The sequence below is a fragment of the Geotrypetes seraphini genome, chromosome 4 (assembly GCF_902459505.1).
Source record: "Geotrypetes seraphini chromosome 4, aGeoSer1.1, whole genome shotgun sequence".
In the NCBI taxonomy this organism is placed as follows: Eukaryota; Metazoa; Chordata; class Amphibia; order Gymnophiona; family Dermophiidae; genus Geotrypetes; species Geotrypetes seraphini.
Window position 1 is genome coordinate 149,007,805 of NC_047087.1, and position 18,281 is coordinate 149,026,085.

Here is an 18,281-nt window from a genome sequence, read left to right on the forward strand (position 1 = left end):
ATAAAAATCTAAATAAATAAATAAATATTGGTCTGTAGTTGGATGAGAGGTCTGTTGGTCCTTTTGGGTCTTTTTAGATTGGGGTGATGATGATTTCGCTGAGGTCATTCGGGAAAATGCCATCTGTGAGCATGGTTTGTATCCAGTGTAGGATTAAGGTAGGAACTTAGTGCTCGCTGATGACAGGAGATATGGCGGGCAGTGGTTGAGTTCACATGATGCGTGGCTGTACTTATTGTAGAGTTTGTTGAATTCGGTCCAATGTATCTTAGGGAATTGGGACTAAGATCTGTCTGCAGCACAAGATTCATTTTCTGTGGGGAGTATTGTGACTTCGAGTAGGTGGGTTGGGTTACTAATGAGAGTAGCTCTGGTGTTTGTAATTTTATTCTTGAAGTGTTCAGCTAGGAGGGAGGCTGAAGGGGAGGAGTTATTGTTAGTGGTCAAATAGGGTATGGTGTTAGTTAGATCTTTTAATATTTGGAATAGTTTTTTGGTGTCTTGGGTTTCCGTGCCTATTAGGTTGGTGTAATGTTTTTTTCTCTTTTCTTTTAATAGAAGTTTGTATTGTTTGTTAATTTTTTTCCAGGCGGTTTTCATGTGATCTTGGTTGGTTTTTCTCCATTTTCTTTCCAGACATTGTCTCTTGAGTAGGAGTAATTCTTCGTCGAACCATTGGTCTGATCGTCTGCATGTTCTGGTTTTGGTTCGAAGTGGGGCTTGTTCATCAAGGATGTTGTTGCTCCCAGTGTGAAATGAAGTCTTTGGGGTTATCTTCTTGGATTGTTTCGTCTACTTTTGACCAGAAAATGGCGGGCTCGATGCGTTTGCGTGATGTGTAGGTTACTATTTTGGATATTGGTTTGGATTTGTTTTTGGTCCAGATGATGTTGAAGGTGTAAGTGTAATGGTCTGACCAGAGGGATGGGGACCAGGTTCCATTAGACGTCATTAAGCTATTAAGCCAGCTATGTGGTTGAAACTGCATGATACCATACAACAGTTTAACTTGGAGGACCCCTGGAGGCTTATGCATCCGGATGAGATGAAATACACCTTTTTTTCTGCTCCTCACAATTCATATTCTCGTATTGACTTTTTTTTATATCCAGCTCGCTTATGAAGATGGTTCAACACACTGACATATATCCTATTAACAATTTCTGCCCATGCTATGATATCTTTAAAAATGAATTCTTCGATATCACGGATAGGTGCATCATCTTGTTGTCTGATTCGAGCTTTATTGAACATATCAATATGGCTATAAAGGATTATTTTGAATTCAATAAAGTGGAAGTGTCTGGTTGGATTAATGTTTGGGATGCTTTTAAAGCTTATATCAGAGGAATTATAATATCTTATGCTGCAAAAGTCAAAAATCAACTAAATAAAGCTTTGCAAGAATTAGAAGCGAAGATTGCCGAATATGAACGTCAACATCAAGCTGATACAGGAGATATGGTTGTATTAGAGGCATTGAAGAAATACATATTTCAGTATAATACAATATTGAGTAATAAAGCTAGGCTGGCCACTTTCATGAACTCTGCTACATATAACTGATAAATTGGCAGTTTATTGGCTAATTATCTGAAGGGTAAGAAAGAAAAATCCTATATTTTGGCAGTTAAAGACTTAAATAAATCACTAATGACTAGTGATGAGGACATTCTGAATTGTTTTCATATTTACTATAAGGAATTATATACTTCTTGACAATTATGACTTCCATAAGGATATTGACCATTATTCAATAACGGAGCAGGATAATGATTCTTTTTGTAAAGATATTAAAGAAACGGATGTGTTTAATGCTCTAAATATTATGGCCAAAAACAAAACACCTAGTCCTGATGGATTGACTGTGGAATTTTATTTGACACTTAAGTCACTTTTATTACCAAAACTTACATCTGTTTCAACATTTCATAAGATCTCAGAAAATAGAGAGTACCTTCACATTAGCAACGATTATTGTCGAACTTAAGGGTGACAAAGATCCAACGCTTGTTCAGAACTGCAGGCCTCTTTCCATGATAAATGTTGATGCAAAAATATTAGCCTCAAGATTGCCAAAAATATTACCAAATATTATCTCTATGATCAAAATGGTTTTTTAAATGGGAGAACCTCTATGGACAATTCAAGGCGATTTCTTGAAGTAATACAATCTGCTGAAAATACGGATGAAGATTATATTGCATTGGCTCTGGATGCTGAAAAGGCTTTCAACAGTATAGAGTGGCCTTTTCTTTTTCAAGTTCTACAGTGGTTTGGATTTTCACAATTGGCTATAAATATGATCAAAGTCTTGTACTCTAGATTAGTAGTTCCCAACCCTTTCCTGGAGGACCACATGCCAATCGGGTTTTCAGGCTAGCCCTAATGAATATGCATGAGAGAGATTTGCATGTAATGGAAGTGACAGGCATGCAAATCTGCTCCATGCATATTTATTAGGGCTAGCCTGAAAACCCGATTGGCCTGGTGGTCCTCCAGGACAGGGTTGGGAACCACTGCTCTAGACCTAGAACAAGGATATTTATCAATAATAAATTATCTACACCTTTCTATCCAACTAGAGCAGGGGTGTCCAACCTGCGGCCCCGTGAAGTATTTTGTGCGGCCCCATTCGAGGGCGATGCAGTGTTTTCCTTTGCTGCCCCCGGGTGTTTACAGTCTTGCCGGCTCCCTCCTCTGTCTTGCTGCAGCATTTGTGCAGCCCCAGAAACATTTTTTTCAGCCAATGCGGCCCAGGGAAGCCAAAAGGTTGGACATCCCTGAACTAGAGGAACAAGGCAAGGATGCCCCTTATCGCCTTTGTTTTTTAATATTGCCTTAGAACCTTTGTTGATGAAACTTCAAAACAATATAAACATTCATGGAATGTTATTTGGTGATAATATTGTCAAATATTCTTCATATGCCGATGATGTCTTGATTTATTCTACACCCAGCTCTATACCTGCTATTCTTGAAACAATCCAATCATATTCTATTGTTGCTGGCTACAAACTTAACATGTCTAAATCTGAATTAATGCCATTAAATTGTCGGTTGAAATTTTTCAATATAAGTTCAAATGTGTCAAAAATACACTAAAGTATTTAGGTATATATTTCTGCCCTACTGTTGACGAAACAATTCAGATGAATGAGGAATTTGTGCTTCAAAAAGTTAAAAAACTAACTAAGCAGTGGTCACCATTAAGGTTATCATGGGGGGGGGAGATTGAATGGTATAAAAATGGATTGTTCCAAAAATTAATTATATCTTGAGCATGTTGCCGATATATTTTAATACAAACTTTTATCGTAAAGTGGAAACTATACTTACAGCTTTTTTATGGAACAATAAGCCTCCACGCATTGCTCTTAAGAAACTCAAAGCTAAGAAAGAGGATGGAGGAGTTGAGTTAATTTTCCTAGTTTTTGAGAATACCACACTGCATACATTGTCAAATTAGTCTCTAGATGCTTTGTGGATGTCAACTTCACAGCTGATCAACCTAGTTAGATTCAGGCTATTGCCTATAAATGGAACAATTATCCTATCAGGTTTTTACTACTGTTTAACAACAAAGTGCTCGGATGCAAGAATATATTATATAGTGCCTCAATTGCAGTTAAAGCAATAGACTCTGCACTTCCTGTGGCTTGGTCTACTACAACACATATGTCTATTTGGAACAATGTCAGGTTTAAAACTGAAGATAAAATAATCAATTGGAAAGCGTGGCAAGAGGCTAATATTTGGACTATTGAGCAATTAAAATCTGATAACGAATGGATGACATTTTCTGAAATACAAGATAAATATCAAGTATCATATAAACAATTTTTTAAATCAACACAACTCCAACACTCTATGAAGTCCTTTGTCAAAACTTCACAGCTTACTAGTAAGACACCAAGTTTTCTAGATTATATAAATAAAATATCTTCTAAGAAAGATGCTACATCAACTTAGTATAAAGTTTTGTGGGTGAAACAAATTCCACAGACCTATGGGGACCAAGTCTACATATATATCATTGTGTTGGGTCGACTTTGCTTGAATACTTCAATCACAGCTGAACAGGCCAAACTTGTATGAATTTTGCTTAACTTAACAATTAAAATAATTCTTGCTCACTGGAAAGACTTTTCAAGAGTTGAATACATGAAATGATAGAATTTAGTAAGTCTAACTTCTAAGTACAAGAGTGTATGCGGAAAGAAAGGGATGTTTGCATTTTTTTTTTTTTAAGTTTGGAACCCCTCACAAAATAAAGCAACATATCACATTTAAAATGAATATCTCTTTTTTTGGTAATGTACATCCATGCTGTTAGTTTTCTTATGTCTAGGTATGTTTAGTCTTAGTGTCAACATTATTTGTATACTGATTATTGTAATTAATCTTTTGCCAATCATTTCTGTGAACTGTTTGAGTCATGACTTGTTTATATTTGAAATTATTAATAAAATATATTGAACTACAAAATGGGTGGTAGATGCATGGAACAGTCTCCCGGAAGAGGTGGTGAAGACAGAGACTGTGTCTGAATTCAAGAAAGCCTGGGATAGGCATGTGGGATCTCTTAGGAATGATAGTGTGTGTGTTTATGTACATATATTACATTACATTACATTAGGGACTTCTATTCCGCCTATACCTTGCAGTTCAATGTAGATAGATAAATGTGTTGTACGTGAAAATATAAATTTAATGTTTTAAACATAAAACACTTTTCTCTTTTTGTCTTCAGGGTCTCGCATTGCTAGCTGGCTGCCTAGCTTTTCAGTGGAAGTTATGCATACCACCAATATCCTTGGTATTACACAAGCAAGCAACTCTCAGCTTAATGCTATGGTGAGAATAAATACTGTCAGAGGTCAAGGTGCTCTTGAAAATGACCCTGTTTTACAAAACCATGCTGCTAACCGCTGTGGCCAGCGCTAAAAATGCTAAAGCAGTTTTGTAAAAAAGGGTGTGTGTTTAAGTTACTATGTTAGATAATCTTTTAAGTAAACAGAAGCAATCAAAGGGTTGACCCCTTGAATCTACAGAAGAATGAAAGTCCAAAACAAAGAGTACTGTGGAGTCTGATTATACTGATGCAGGCTTTATTATATCGAGAAGGTTATCCACAATCTTTTTTTTAAAGCGGCTTTTTATTATTTTTACTAGTCTTTAAGCCCGTTACATTAACGGGTGCTAGAATAGATGTGTGTGTCTGTCTTTCTTTCTTTCACTCTCTCCCCTTGGCCGCTGTCTGTCTGTCTATGTTTATTTGTTTTTCTCTCCTTGGACACTGGCTGTCTCTCTGGCCCCGTGTGTGTCATTCTTTGTGTCTGTGTCTTTGTGTCATTCCCCCGCCCCCCCAGAGCAAAGCTGTCTGCCCCCAGCATACCCCTTTCCCTCTCCCTAACCCCCTTGTGTCTTCCCCCTCCCCCCGCGAGCAAAGCTGTCTACCCCCCAGCACACCTCTGCAACAAAAGCATCCCCCTGTACCTGCAGCATTGGCATGACACCCTTCAGCCAATCGTGAGTGCTCAGAGCGCGACAGGGAGCGGGGCCTGCAGCTTCTTCGGCGTCGGTGAGGAAGGAGAGGTTGGCCCAACTCTCCGCAGGGGCTTTGAGGACAGTCTTGTGCGGCTCGAAGCCCTCCTCCCAGCAGCACTCCATACTGCCTTCCTCCAGCCGCCCAGAATAGATGTCTGTATGTTTGGGTTTTTTTTATTTGTCTCTCTCTCCTTGGACGCTGTCTGTCTGTCATTATTTGTGTCTGTGTCTCTCCCTGGTCCCCTGTCTGTCCGTCTTTCTTTCTGTCTGTCTCCCTGGCCCCCCTGCTTGCCAAAGCAGCCCCCTTTCCCTCTCCCCCTGTTGTGCAATGCCTAACTGCTCCGTGGCCCCCCAGCACACCCCTCCCCCCAAAGCAGCCTCCTTTCCCTCTCCCCCTGTTCTGCAATGCCTACCTGCTCCATGGCCCCTTTCTGTTTCCCCCCCCCCCATGATTGCTATCTGCACAACCCTCCCACCAAAACAGCCCCCTTTCTTGCCTGCTCCATGGCCCTTCTTTTTCCTCTTCCCCTCCCTCCAGTCACCGCTGCCATTCCTATTTAAAACGGCCTGCTGAGGTTCGCGGCCGGCTGTAGCGAACCTCGCAGGCTGCTGTTCACCTCAGTAGCATGTTCCCTCTGACGCGATCGCGTCAGAGGGAACGTGCTACCATGTGGAGATCGGCCTGTGAGGTTCGCTACAGCCGGCCGCGAACCTCAGCAGGCCGTTTTAAATAGGAATGGCAGCGGTGACTGGAGGGAGGGGAAGAACAGGAGCGGTAGCGGTTGTTGCGGGAGGGGGGGAGTCGGCGACGTGCAGGCCGCTGTAAACAGGAGCGGCAGCGGCGGCAGGACCATGAGCCCTCCTCACGCCATCTGCTGCCAGAGTCGCTCCTGTTGCCCGATGCAGCTAACTGGCGCATACGCCGTTTGGCTGTGAGTTCGGGCGTACAATGTAAGTCTGCATGTGGTTCAAGTTGTGTGCATCGTCGGTCTGGAGGAGTGGATCGAGCTGGGGCTCCCGTGCGATATTGCAAGTTCGGCTGCGTGGGAGTTTTGGTTTTGTGAGGAGCCGGCATAGTGTTTCGGGTGGGGAAGAGTCGCGGCTCCTTTTTTGTTTTGGGCCCGTGCAGGAGGAGCTGAAAACAGAGCTGGGGGCTCGGTAGGTGGTGGAAGAAGGCTGGGGAGCCGCTCGATGGATCGCAAAAAAAGGAGGAGGGGGGTGGGCACTCGGAGAAGGGAGCCGTTTTCAAAGGCGCCCCCGTGGCTCCTCTCATGAGCTGCAGTTGCGTCAGAAGATGAGAGAGGAATCGCGGTGGTGGCTTTGTGGGTCCGTAGTCAGAGAGAAGTAAGGCTGGGGACTCGCGCATGCGCAGTCCTGCGGCCACAGACCTACAGCGCACGGAACACGCAAATAGGACTGCGCATGCGCGGCTAGCTCTTTATTATATTAGATAAGATAAATGTACAAATATTAAATAAAACAAGACGCAAATCATATGTACAAAACAATAAATACAAATACAGGTATTAAATAAAACAAGAAATAAATCATATATACAAGTCATTATGTATTGTAACAGGGACCCTGCCAGCGCTGAGCCTGAACCTCAGGAATATGAGCCTTGTCCTACCATCCGCTTAGAAAGGGAAGGCTTAGAACCCCTGAGAGAAAGACAGAACCTATTTAGAAGTCCCATTTGTAAAACTGCCACTTTAAAAGCTGCAAAAGCTGAGTCCCAGTTTAAGTGTGCAGGTCCCTTTAAATCTTCTCCTGTCCCAGCCAAAAGGAGGGGGAGGGGCCCTGGATTACCAGCCTTGCTTGCTAGAGAGGGGAGTAGTGCTGCCCGATTCAGGAAAAAAAATTTCGATTCGATTCAGCCTACTGCATTGGTTATTCGATTCGATTTTCCTGTCCAATTGGGTGCTTTTTTCAAACATCCTGGTGGGTTTATTTTATAGCCTCTTCACCCCCTTTGCCTTCTCCTAACCACACTGGCGCTGTGGTGTAAACAAAATAAACAAACAAAAAAGACTTTTCCTCTCTCTCTTAAATCCTAGCTCACGTTTGCGGTCTAACACCAGCTCAGGCAGGCTACACGTTTCAAATCTGACATATTGTAATCACAAAACAGAAAATAAAATTATTTTTTCTACCTTTTGTTGCCTGGTCAATATTCAAACTTGTTGGTCCCAGGCTCTGGTTGTCTTCTGATAACTTGCTTGCCAGGGTCTCCTTCTTTCTTCTTTCTCCGTTCTAACCATCCATCTGCCATCTCTGTCCTCCCCTTCCGTTTCCCTTCCCTCCCCCCCCCCCCCAGAGGTCTGGCATCTTTCTTTTTTTTCGTCTCCATCCACAGATCCACCTTTTCTTAACTACCCTTTCATCCAGCATCTCTCCTTCCCCACCACCCCAGTGTCCACCATCTCTCTCTTTCTTTTCCCAACTACCCTCCTATCCAGTATCTCTATCCCCTCTCCACAGCATCCCTTGTGTCCAACTTCTCTCCCTTTCTGTTCCTTCCCTCCCTAAATCCCATTGTCCATCATCTCTTCCTCTCCTCTATTTTCAGACCCATCATTTCTTCCCCCCAAAGTCCGGCATATGCACGTCTCTTTGAACCCCCCCTTCCCTCCCTCCCTCTGTGTACTTCTACACCAGGGCCCCCCTCCCCTGGTCTGTCCCCCCCCTTGAAGGTCTGCACCTAGGCCTGTCCCCCCCTTGAAGACCTACATCCCCCCAAAGGCCTACTTGCCTGTCCCCCCTGAAGGCTTGTCCCCTCCCTATGAAGGCCTGCATCCCCATGAAGGCCTGCCTCTCCCTACCGAAGGCCTGTCTTCCTGTCCCCCCCTTTGAAGGCCTGCATCTCTCCCAAAGACCTGCCTGCCTGTCCCCTCTGAAGGCCTGCCCCCCCCCTTTGAAGGCCTGCATCCCCTCGAAGACATGCCTCTCCCCACTGAAGGCCTGCCTGCCTGTCCTCCCCCCTTTGAAGGCCTGCATCCCCCCGAAGGCCGGCCTGCCTATCTCCTCTGAAGGCCTGTACCCCCCTCCCCTGGAAGGCTGCACCCCCACCCCCCCGGAAGGCTGCATCCCCCCCGAAAGGCCGCCCCCTTCCTGGAAGGCCTGCGTGTTTCCCCTGGCCTCCCGGAATGAATTTTCCTAATTTCAGCAGCCTGCAATAAGATTGCTGGCGCTAGCGATCTTTGCAAGCTGCTGTATGGCTTCGGAGTGTCTTCTCTCTGCTGCAGTCCCACCCCTTCTCCGACATCAGAGAAGGGGTGGGACCGCAGCAGAGAGAAGACGCTCCGAAGCCGTACAGTAGCTTGTAAAGATCGTTAGCGCCAGCAATCTTATTGCAGGCTGCTGAAATTAGGAGAATTGATTCCGGGAGGCCAGTGGGGAAGACAGAGAGCACAGCAGTGGGAAGCCAGCGGGTAAGCCACTTCCCGACTGACCCTCCCCACTCGCTCTCTAAAGCAGGAGCGGCAGTCCAGCAAAAGGCAGCACTGCCGCTCCTGCTTTAGAGGGCGAGTGGGGAGGGTCAGTCAACGAATCGGGAGGCCGATTTTTTTTTGTCGGGGTTTCAAGTTCAAGTTTCAAGTTTATTCATATTATTTGATTGAACGCTTTTCCAAATTACAAAGCGTTGTACAAAAGATAAAAATATGATTTTAAAGAAATCACTTATACTTAATATATTAATCAGACCTACAAGGGTAATTGCTTTTAAAAGCCACGGGAAACAATAGGAAAGAGGGGAGGAAATACAATTTTTGAAGAAAAAGTACATAAAAGGAAAGTACATTAGGAGGGTAGGAAGAAGAGGATTAGTGGCAGAAGTGGGGTCGAATGAGAGAGCTATTAAAAATCTTGTTTTGGAGATGGTAGAAATCATAAAGTATTACCTCTTGAATGAACTTTATTCAAATCGATTCACCCGAAATGGATCGGTGAATCAATTCAAATCGTGAATTGGGCAGCACTAGAGGGGAGCAGCACCTGGCCAAAGAGGAAGGAACCAGCCCAGGAAGCCAAAAGTAGAATTGCTAAGAAAATTGCTTGAGAGAAAGCAGGAGCTGGTAGAAGTTTCTGATATTGAAATGCAGGACTTGGATTCAGAGAAGGCTGTCTGTGACCCACAAGGTGAAGGTATGGACTGGCAGACGGCTTTTGAATTGCCGGATAATGCTGAGGAAAGCATGGACTTTTGAACAGTGTCACAAGTGGAGGACTGTGAGTAACTTTTTTTTTTGGTGAAAGGACTGAAGCTGATATGATTTTTCCTTGTTGCTTTACTGTGTGAAAGGATTGTTTAAAGCTAATTAACTGATACGGATAAAGCCCAAGGAAGGAATATTTGTGCTCCCTGTTAACTTTTTGCCAAACGTTCTTTTTCTGTGAAGAAAATTTTGTTCTGTTTAAAAGCTACCAGTAAGGACTTTGTAGGGCTGGAAACTGACATAGCCAAAAAGCCTGCCTTGCTAAGGTCAGAACTGGGAAAGAAAGAGAAGCATTTTTTTGTTTGTTTGTTTGTTTAAACCTGTCTGCCATAACAGAGGCAATTGAACTGAAAAGTGTGAGCTCTGCTCAGGTTGCTGAGAACTGTAGTTTTGCTAAACCAGAGCAGGACTATGTGAATTTCTTTTGCAAAGTGTTTTGCTGGACTTTGTTTTCCTGTTGGCTTATAAGTGTGAAAATCCTGAAAACCTGATATCCTGACAAAGAGAAATTGTTAGTGGGGTTTTTTTGAATGCTAATAAACCAGTCTATTTTCCTTCCCAAGTGTTCTGGTATGCCTGGGGAGATACCGGGGGAAGGGAAATTGAGAATAAGACCACATAGCCATCCTGACTTTTGTGATTGTGGGACCGAGCACGGGTCTCCACTCGGCCAGCCGCAGGTCCCTGTCACAGTATATACAGTATATATCTATATAATTACATAAAATGTATATATCAAATGAATAAGGGGAACCAGCACATATATTGTCGGCATATGATTTTTATCCACAATCTTTTAATCAATGAACATCATCCACAACTTAATCAATGAAGAGGATCCAATACGCTGGGCTCCTCAGTGTTTCCAAACTGAATAGACACAATCACTGACTGCAGAAAAATTGTAAAGTTGTCATCTTTACTGGTTTTTTGAGCGTTTTTCATTCTATAAACGCCATCTGTAACTACCGAAATTGTGAAGCCGTTTTCTGCCCCTGAAGAAGGACCAAAATGAAGCTCTGTCAGGCAGTTACTTTGATTCACACATTTAGATTTCTATATTAATTTATTTTTATGTCCACACTCGTGACTTTTGTGCCCACACTAATTCAATTTTTTGTAAGAGGTTGGCAATATGGCCTGTTTTGCAGCATATTAATTGAATGGAATTATCTAAAACAATAGCACTGCATTTAATTTTATAGATATTCACTGAAGCCTTTGAATACATAGGAAAGACCAAATTTATAAGAGATATTATGATGTGCGGAGCAGACTCATGTAGGTACTGATTCCATAAGTACCACGTTTGAGATACCGTTTTGGGTTAAACTGCCTTTGGTTATCTAGTGCAGTCACCCAGTACTGAATTCTCTTAAAACCTCAGAAATGTTCAATTATATAATTATGTACCAGGGTGAGCTTTTAGATTGATTTAGGATGTTTTTCATAGACAGTCTTAAGAGGAGGATACTAATGCTGAATTGGCTGCCCTGCTCCCATCAATAATGACTACCTTCTTCCCCCACCACCCCCATCCCACACCAAGCATTGAAACTTGATGGTGCTTTTCTTAAGGTTCTTTCCTTGAAAGAGTTAAAATAAACAGGTCTGGTAACTCAGGTAGCAATTGTGCATTTCATTGCAGAAGGTTCCTGGATTCACTCATTGGTCTGGCTTAATGTACGATTGCTATGGAGGCACCATTTATAGAACCCTGGGAGAATTACATAGAAACATGATGGCAGATAAAGACCAAATGGCCTATCTAGTCTGCTCATCTGCAATAACTATTATTTCTTCTCTCTAATAATAATAATAACAACTTTATTTTTGTATACCGCAATACTACAAGCAGTTCAGAGCGGTTTACAGAGGAAGAGACTATACAGACAGCGATGTTACAAAAAAAAAAAAAAAAAGACTTTCAAATTACATTGGCATGCCAAGAGTAGTCAGGATTTATCCAGAAGCATTTCAAAGATACAGCAAGACAGGAAAGGAATCAGAGAAATTTATCAAAGAGATAGGTTTTAATTGATTTCCTGAAGGTTTGGTAGGAGGTTGTATTAGAAATGAAGTTGGTTAAACATTTATTCCATTTGCCTGCTTGGAATGATAATGATCTATCAAGGAATCTCTTGTAGATATAGCCCTTCAAGGATGGAAAAGCAAAACAGGTAGGCACTACGGCCCTGATTCTCCAAAGTGCATCCCGATTTTAGGCAGCTGTAGGCGTCCTACAGCTGTCTAATCAGCCAATCGGGATGCACGTTTTTTTAAAAAATGCTCCCCAGGCAAGCCACCTATATTGAAGGCGCCTCCGGGAGCCTAGGGAGGCCCGCAAGACGCCTAAGCTTGCCTGCGGGCCTTAGGCGAACGGCGGCCCTACGCGTCTCCCTAGTAGAGGAAGAGACGCTTAAAATGTAGGCCAGCAAAATGCTGGTCTACATTGTAAGTAGATGCGGCTGCTATACTTATGGCAGCAAGGGATCTCCCTGCTGCAATAAGTATAGCGGCCGTGGTTGCGGCCGCCTGTCCCATCGCCTACAGGAGGATGCCCAATCCTCTTGCCGGAACCCCCCTCCCCCCAAACTGGTAATCGCCGGCAGGAGGATGCCCAATCCTCCTGCCGGAAAGCCCGACGACCCCCCCCCCCCCCAAAACTAACCTCCCTCCAACTAACCTTTACATGTTGGTCAGCTGGACGGGTCTTGCTGCCTTCCAGCCGACGGGCCCGCCTCGTGGAAGAGATGGGCCCGCCCCTTCCCGGCCCATCCCCGCTAAATCTAAGGCCTGATTGGCCCAGGCTAGGCATTGAAAAGTGAAGGAGAGAGAGGGGAACCATGTGTAACTCCACAGGGATTACACCAAGACTGAGAGAAGGTTCCTTCACTGTGAACCTGGTAAATGCGGTTTTTAAGAAGCCTGTAAACCAATTTAGTACCTGTCCAGAAATGCCAATAGAATCGAGGCTTCTAAGCAGAATGTCATGGTCAACAAGGTCAAAGGCACTGCTCAAATCAAACTGAAGTACCAGTGCGCTTTTTCCCAGGGAAAACAAATAGAAAAGGTAATCAGTCAGCGAAGCTAAGACTGTTTCCATACTGTAATTTGTGCGAAAACCAGACTGAGAGTTGTGTAGAATGCTGAACTTTTCTAAATATTTCATGAGATCAAAGTTAACCAGTCCTTCCATTAGTTTAAGAAAAAGTGGTATGTAGGCAATAGGTCTGTAGTTGGCAGCCGAAGAAACTGACTCCTTGGAGTTTTTAATAATAGGAGTCACAAGGATATGGCCAAGTTCCGCCGGAAAATAGCCAGTACACATACATAAAGAAACCCAGTTGAAAAAAGTTCAGCTTTGAAGGGAAAGGGAGCTGATTTCATGATAGTTGGTGGACAGTTGTCTAATAGGCAATTAGATTTTGTATATTTTGAGTAAAGCTTGAGAAATTGGTTCCAATCTGGGTTTTTGAAATAATTCCAGATCATATCAGCAGTTGAGCCTTTATTTTCTAAAGCAAATTGATTGATTGATAGATCTATGCTTGTACCTACAAGAGATGATCTCAAATTATGAATTTTTGTGGCAAAGTAGTTGGCTAAGTTTGCAGCGGAGGGTGGGAGATCTGTGTTAGAACGTTTATATAGATCAATATCAAACAGAGAATTGACTATTCTGAAAAGTTATTTGGTATTCAACGTAGGAGAATTAATTCTTTGGGAATAATGTTTACAGCGCTTTTCTTTTATCATACTTTTATAGTCTTTAACCTTTAGGCCTCGATTCTGTAAACTGTGCCCAACTTTAGGCATGCTTTAGAAGTGCTGGTGGCGCAAGTGCCAATCAGCGTTACTTAGGCGCTTCATAATAATAATACTAGTTTATATACCGCAGTACCGTGAAGTTTTATGCGGTTTACAAAAGATTAAACGAAGGCATCTGAGCAGCCAGGTTTGCTCATAAGTGGGTAAAAAGTAAATGGTACATGACATAAAAGGTTCCAAAACATTATTTTTTATTACTTATTCATATTAATTCTCAAAAGATTTATTACGTCACTGGGAGATCTTTACAGATGCCAAATGCTGGCCTTCCTGACAAAGATCTCAACCCGATAATTCGTTCCTCCCCAATATGTATCTTCAGTCCAGTTTGACATCATTGGCTGTCAGCCAATCCACTAACAGAGGCTGTCCTTAGCTTTGGACAAAGGAAATTCCTTTACAAGTTTTTCCCAACTCAAACAAAGTTTTTAAAATCATATTTTTGTTTACATTAATGTCCAAATATGCACAAACATATTATAACATACCCAATATTCTTTTTGTTATTCTCAAAAACTTAAATCAAACCGTTTATCTATGCATTTGTTGAAAAGTTCATGTCCCTGTCAGCACCAGAGAAAGGAGGGACTATCACCCCCCCTCTGCTCTGAGCTTTGCAAAAACTGACAGTTTCAAGTTTCACAGACACACAGATTCAGAAACCCCAGACCCCTTCCTATGCTGGTGGGCCTCTAGAGAGTTTCCATGGTAACAGTGTTCCTGGCTTTAACCTAACCATTTCCAGATGTTGCCTAAGGATTTCTCCTTAGAGTTTCTTTAGGTTTAAAATATATAAAATATTGGAAATTAAATACAAACCATTCTTTCACATATCTTTCATACATCATTCATTTGGGGCCCCATTCACACACAACACTGTATTGCATTCATACTTAATACATGTTATATCCCAATTTTGGGATACGTAATCTAATATGCTCTTCCTAACCGACCTAAGCACATCTGTTATCAATTATAACCACAAGCCTCAAAGTGGGAAATGAACAAAGAAACGCAGAGAGAAAGAGAAAGAAACATGGAGGCAGTTTCATACCTCCAGAAGTGTGTCCTGATTTCCCTTATGATCTGGCTTAATAGCAAAATAAACAAAGAGAATATTATTATGCTTTTCCTTAATATTAATCTGTAGTATGTTTTTCTGGCCTTGGCTACATTCATATTCAGATTTTTATTCACCAACTTTTCATACGCTTATATTGGGTGTGGCCTTAACTAACACATATGCTTGTATCTAACTAGAGTTACCCAGAACCATACGAAAAGTAGGAATTTTTGTAGAAAAACTCCACAAAATACTCCACAAGCACATCTTATTCATTATCCATTCCATTAACGTACCATAGCGCCCCCTAGAGTGCCACCTCAATCCCCTCTTGAATATTACGTAAGTTTACGCACATGATATTCACACCTGGGGCGCTCGTGGTCTTACCTCTGGCTCTCGGGGGGTTTCTTTGGGTACTGCCCTTCTTATAAATCAGTGTGTGTCTGTGCAAGTATATTCCTTTAATGCCCATTAAACAGGACTGACTGCACAAAAGCCAGAAAAATATACTAGCTAGGCCTTTAAAGGAAAGTGCCTAGAAGATCTTACCCAAAGCATACTTGAATTCTCAAGTGAGAATGCAAGCAAATCCCATCCACTATCCTAGATAAAACCCTTCTTCAAGTAATTTATGTAAGTTGCTGGCTAAGCTAAACCATACAGGAAACTTATCATGCAAGTGGCAGGTACTTAGGTAGTGTCTGTTCTAGTCCAGGTCACAATGGCCATAGAGCAGAACCGAGACTACCTTGCATCTGTTCTTTTATTCATAAAGGTATCAATGAAACTCTAGGACTTTTGAGGTATAAAGGTCAGAAAATATAAAGAAAATATAGCTAAGAGAAAGATAGAACTTTATATATATTAAACATATCTAAATCCCTAGATTTCCCTAAAATAAGAGAACCCCCATATTACCCAACTTAGAATTGGTCCCTATACCCAGAAGTGTTTGGCATAGTAACCTAGAATTAAATCAAGGTGTAAAATGCAGAGGGCTAAGAAACCCAAATATATGCCTAATATGTAAATTTACCCATGTGCAGATGATGCACTCAGTGAGTACATACAAGATATAATTTTTCTTTTTCTGTGTGTGGTGCAAGAACTAATTTCTCAAATTTGAATTGAAATCATTAAAAGAACTGGTGATGTCAGCAGTTAAACCCAATAGGAAACGCTGTCACACTGTGTGACAAGCTTAGATCCTATCACAATACATAGAATACAGCAATATGAAGTAAAATTTAAAATACAGGATAAACAAAAATCTTTTCTGAGAACAATGCATGAGGACAATGATAAAGAAAATACAATAACTAACAAGATGTCATAATGAGCTGATTGAATTATGCAAAAGCATAATTAAAGTTCAGAAGCCTAATTCAAATGAAGTGATTTAAAGTAAAGGGATTTAAGATAAAGTCTGTTTTTTTCAAAATCTTATAAGTCCATTATGTCTTAGCAAATATTTTAGCAACTTGTAAGGTCAGAGTCTCTGAAGGAATTTAAATGAAACTGCATAAGAACTTTAGAGTTCATGCTGAAACATTTTGAAGATAATCTTGTCTGTTATTCAAAGCTTGTCTTCTCTGTAACTACGGAACTACTACCACATGGGGGAAAGTGTATAGCTGCTTTCTTTCTTCGTCCAAGGGAATGGAAAACATGCCGTCTGTAGAGGGAATGCGAACTGCTACTGTTGGAAAATAAGCACATAATTAGTAGGGAACAATGAAACTAAAATCCCCTCTAAAACTCAGCTTCGGATTCTCTGTGCTCTTCAAATACAGCTCTAGTGGTGGAATGTGGTACTGGTGGTCGGTGTAGGCACTGCAAGGAAAGCACATACTGATTAAGAGAGAACAAAGGAAAACATGGTGCCCCCCTCTGCAGACAGGACTGACTGGTATTCTGTCGAAACCTGTATTGGCTGGGAGACAAAGCAAAAATTCAATAAAACTTTTCAGGGTCCTGTGACACCCAGTATGGCCACAGGAAAATTTAAAATGTAGACCTAGAGAATGACACGGTGGCGGTTTACCCGCGGCCACCGCATTTTAGCCGCGGGTCACCCGCCGAAAATGGGGAAGAAAACTAGCAGTCGCTGTGGCGACGGGGACAAGGCCATTCACCGCCCGCGGGGCGGTGAATGGGTCTTGTCCCCGCAGTGAGGCATGAAGGATCGCGCAGTCCCCGCAGCTCACACCCGCCTGCCCAATCGATTCTAGTGTTTAGCCAGCTCTCTCCCTTCTCCTCACCTTAGTTTATAGGTTTTCTTTTTCGGCGACCTGCACGCTTTCCCAAAGAGCCGCGCACGCGGGGCTGCTCAGTGTTTAATCTTCTGCTCTGACGCAACCGGAAACAGGAAGTTGCAGCAGAGCAGAAGATTAAACACTGAGCAGCCCCGCGTGCGCGGCTCTTTGGGAAAGCGTGCAGGTCGCCGAAAAAGAAAACCTATAAACTAAGGTGAGGAGAAGGGAGAGAGCTGGCTAAACACTAGGATCGATTGGGCAGGCAGGTAGTGGCTGCGGGGACCGTGCGATCGCTAGTGTTCCCGGCTCAAATTGGAAGGAGGGAGTGAAAGGGAAAAGGATTCTGGGCCAAGGGGATGAAGTCGGAAAGAAAAACCCACAGCAGGAAAGAAAGGGAAGGACTGGCAGGTGAGCCAGATGCTAGAAGCAGGGGGGGGGGAAGAAAGAGGGAAAAAAGCTAGATGGGGTTGAAAAGAAGAGACACACTGGTATGGAAGAGGAAGATAGGGGAAATCTGGACACAGGAAGGTAACAGAAAGAGGGGAAATTATGTGCATGGGGCATAGGGACAGAGACATAAAGGGGACATGCCATGGGGACGGTATATGGACACAGGGGGGGGGCAATGACAGATACATAGGGGAGATATTAGAAATGGAGAAAATAGGAGCACAGAAGCGAGATGGTTTGTGGGGATGGGACAGGGACCGAGCTTGCAGGCTCCAGTGGCTTGCACAAATTACATTGTAACGTGCCATGAAAATAAGAGGAAGGAAGGTAGATAGGCCACGCGAGAGGAGCTGAAGGGTAGTAGAAAGGAACAGATGGTAAAGGAGGGAGGGAAGGGTGGTGGTGGAAAGGAATAGAACAGACATTGAAGGAGGGTGGAGAAGAACAGACCCCCAAGGGAAATGTGGAAGACAGAGTGGGAAGAAGACAGATGCCAGACTATGTGGGAGTGGAGGGAAGAAGATGGGTGCTAGACCAATTGGGGGGGGGGGGTTAAGGGAGAGGCACAGTAACAGCAAATGGAAGACGCAGAGAGAAGACACACCGTGGATGGAAGGAATTCAATGAGAAGATGTGGAAAGCAGAAACCAGACAACAAAGGTAGAAAAAAAATTATATTTATTTATTTATTTTTTGCTTTAGGATAAAATAGTATATTAGTTGTGTTGATAAAAATTTATAAACAAAGCCCTGCCAGCTGAACATCTCTTTCTCTAGTTCAGCAGCAGGAACTTTGATTTATAAGAAAGGAATAAGCTAAATATTATAGTACTAAGGCTTATATGGATGCAGCGGGGACGGTGACGGGGCGGTGAATGGGATGGCAGTGGCGGTGACGGGGCGGTGAAAGGG

The 18,281-nt window shown here is 42.7% G+C and overlaps 1 protein-coding gene across 2 annotated transcripts in view; it reads left to right on the forward strand.

Annotated features, from left to right (window-relative positions):
* Positions 1 to 18,281, forward strand: part of AMFR (autocrine motility factor receptor) — a 705,232-nt gene that overhangs the window by 470,143 nt on the left and 216,808 nt on the right. For both annotated transcript variants that reach the window (XM_033940583.1, XM_033940582.1), the window contains one exon: positions 4,754 to 4,857. In XM_033940583.1, the coding sequence (XP_033796474.1) occupies positions 4,754 to 4,857 (104 nt within the window). The remainder of the gene's footprint in view (positions 1 to 4,753; positions 4,858 to 18,281) is intronic.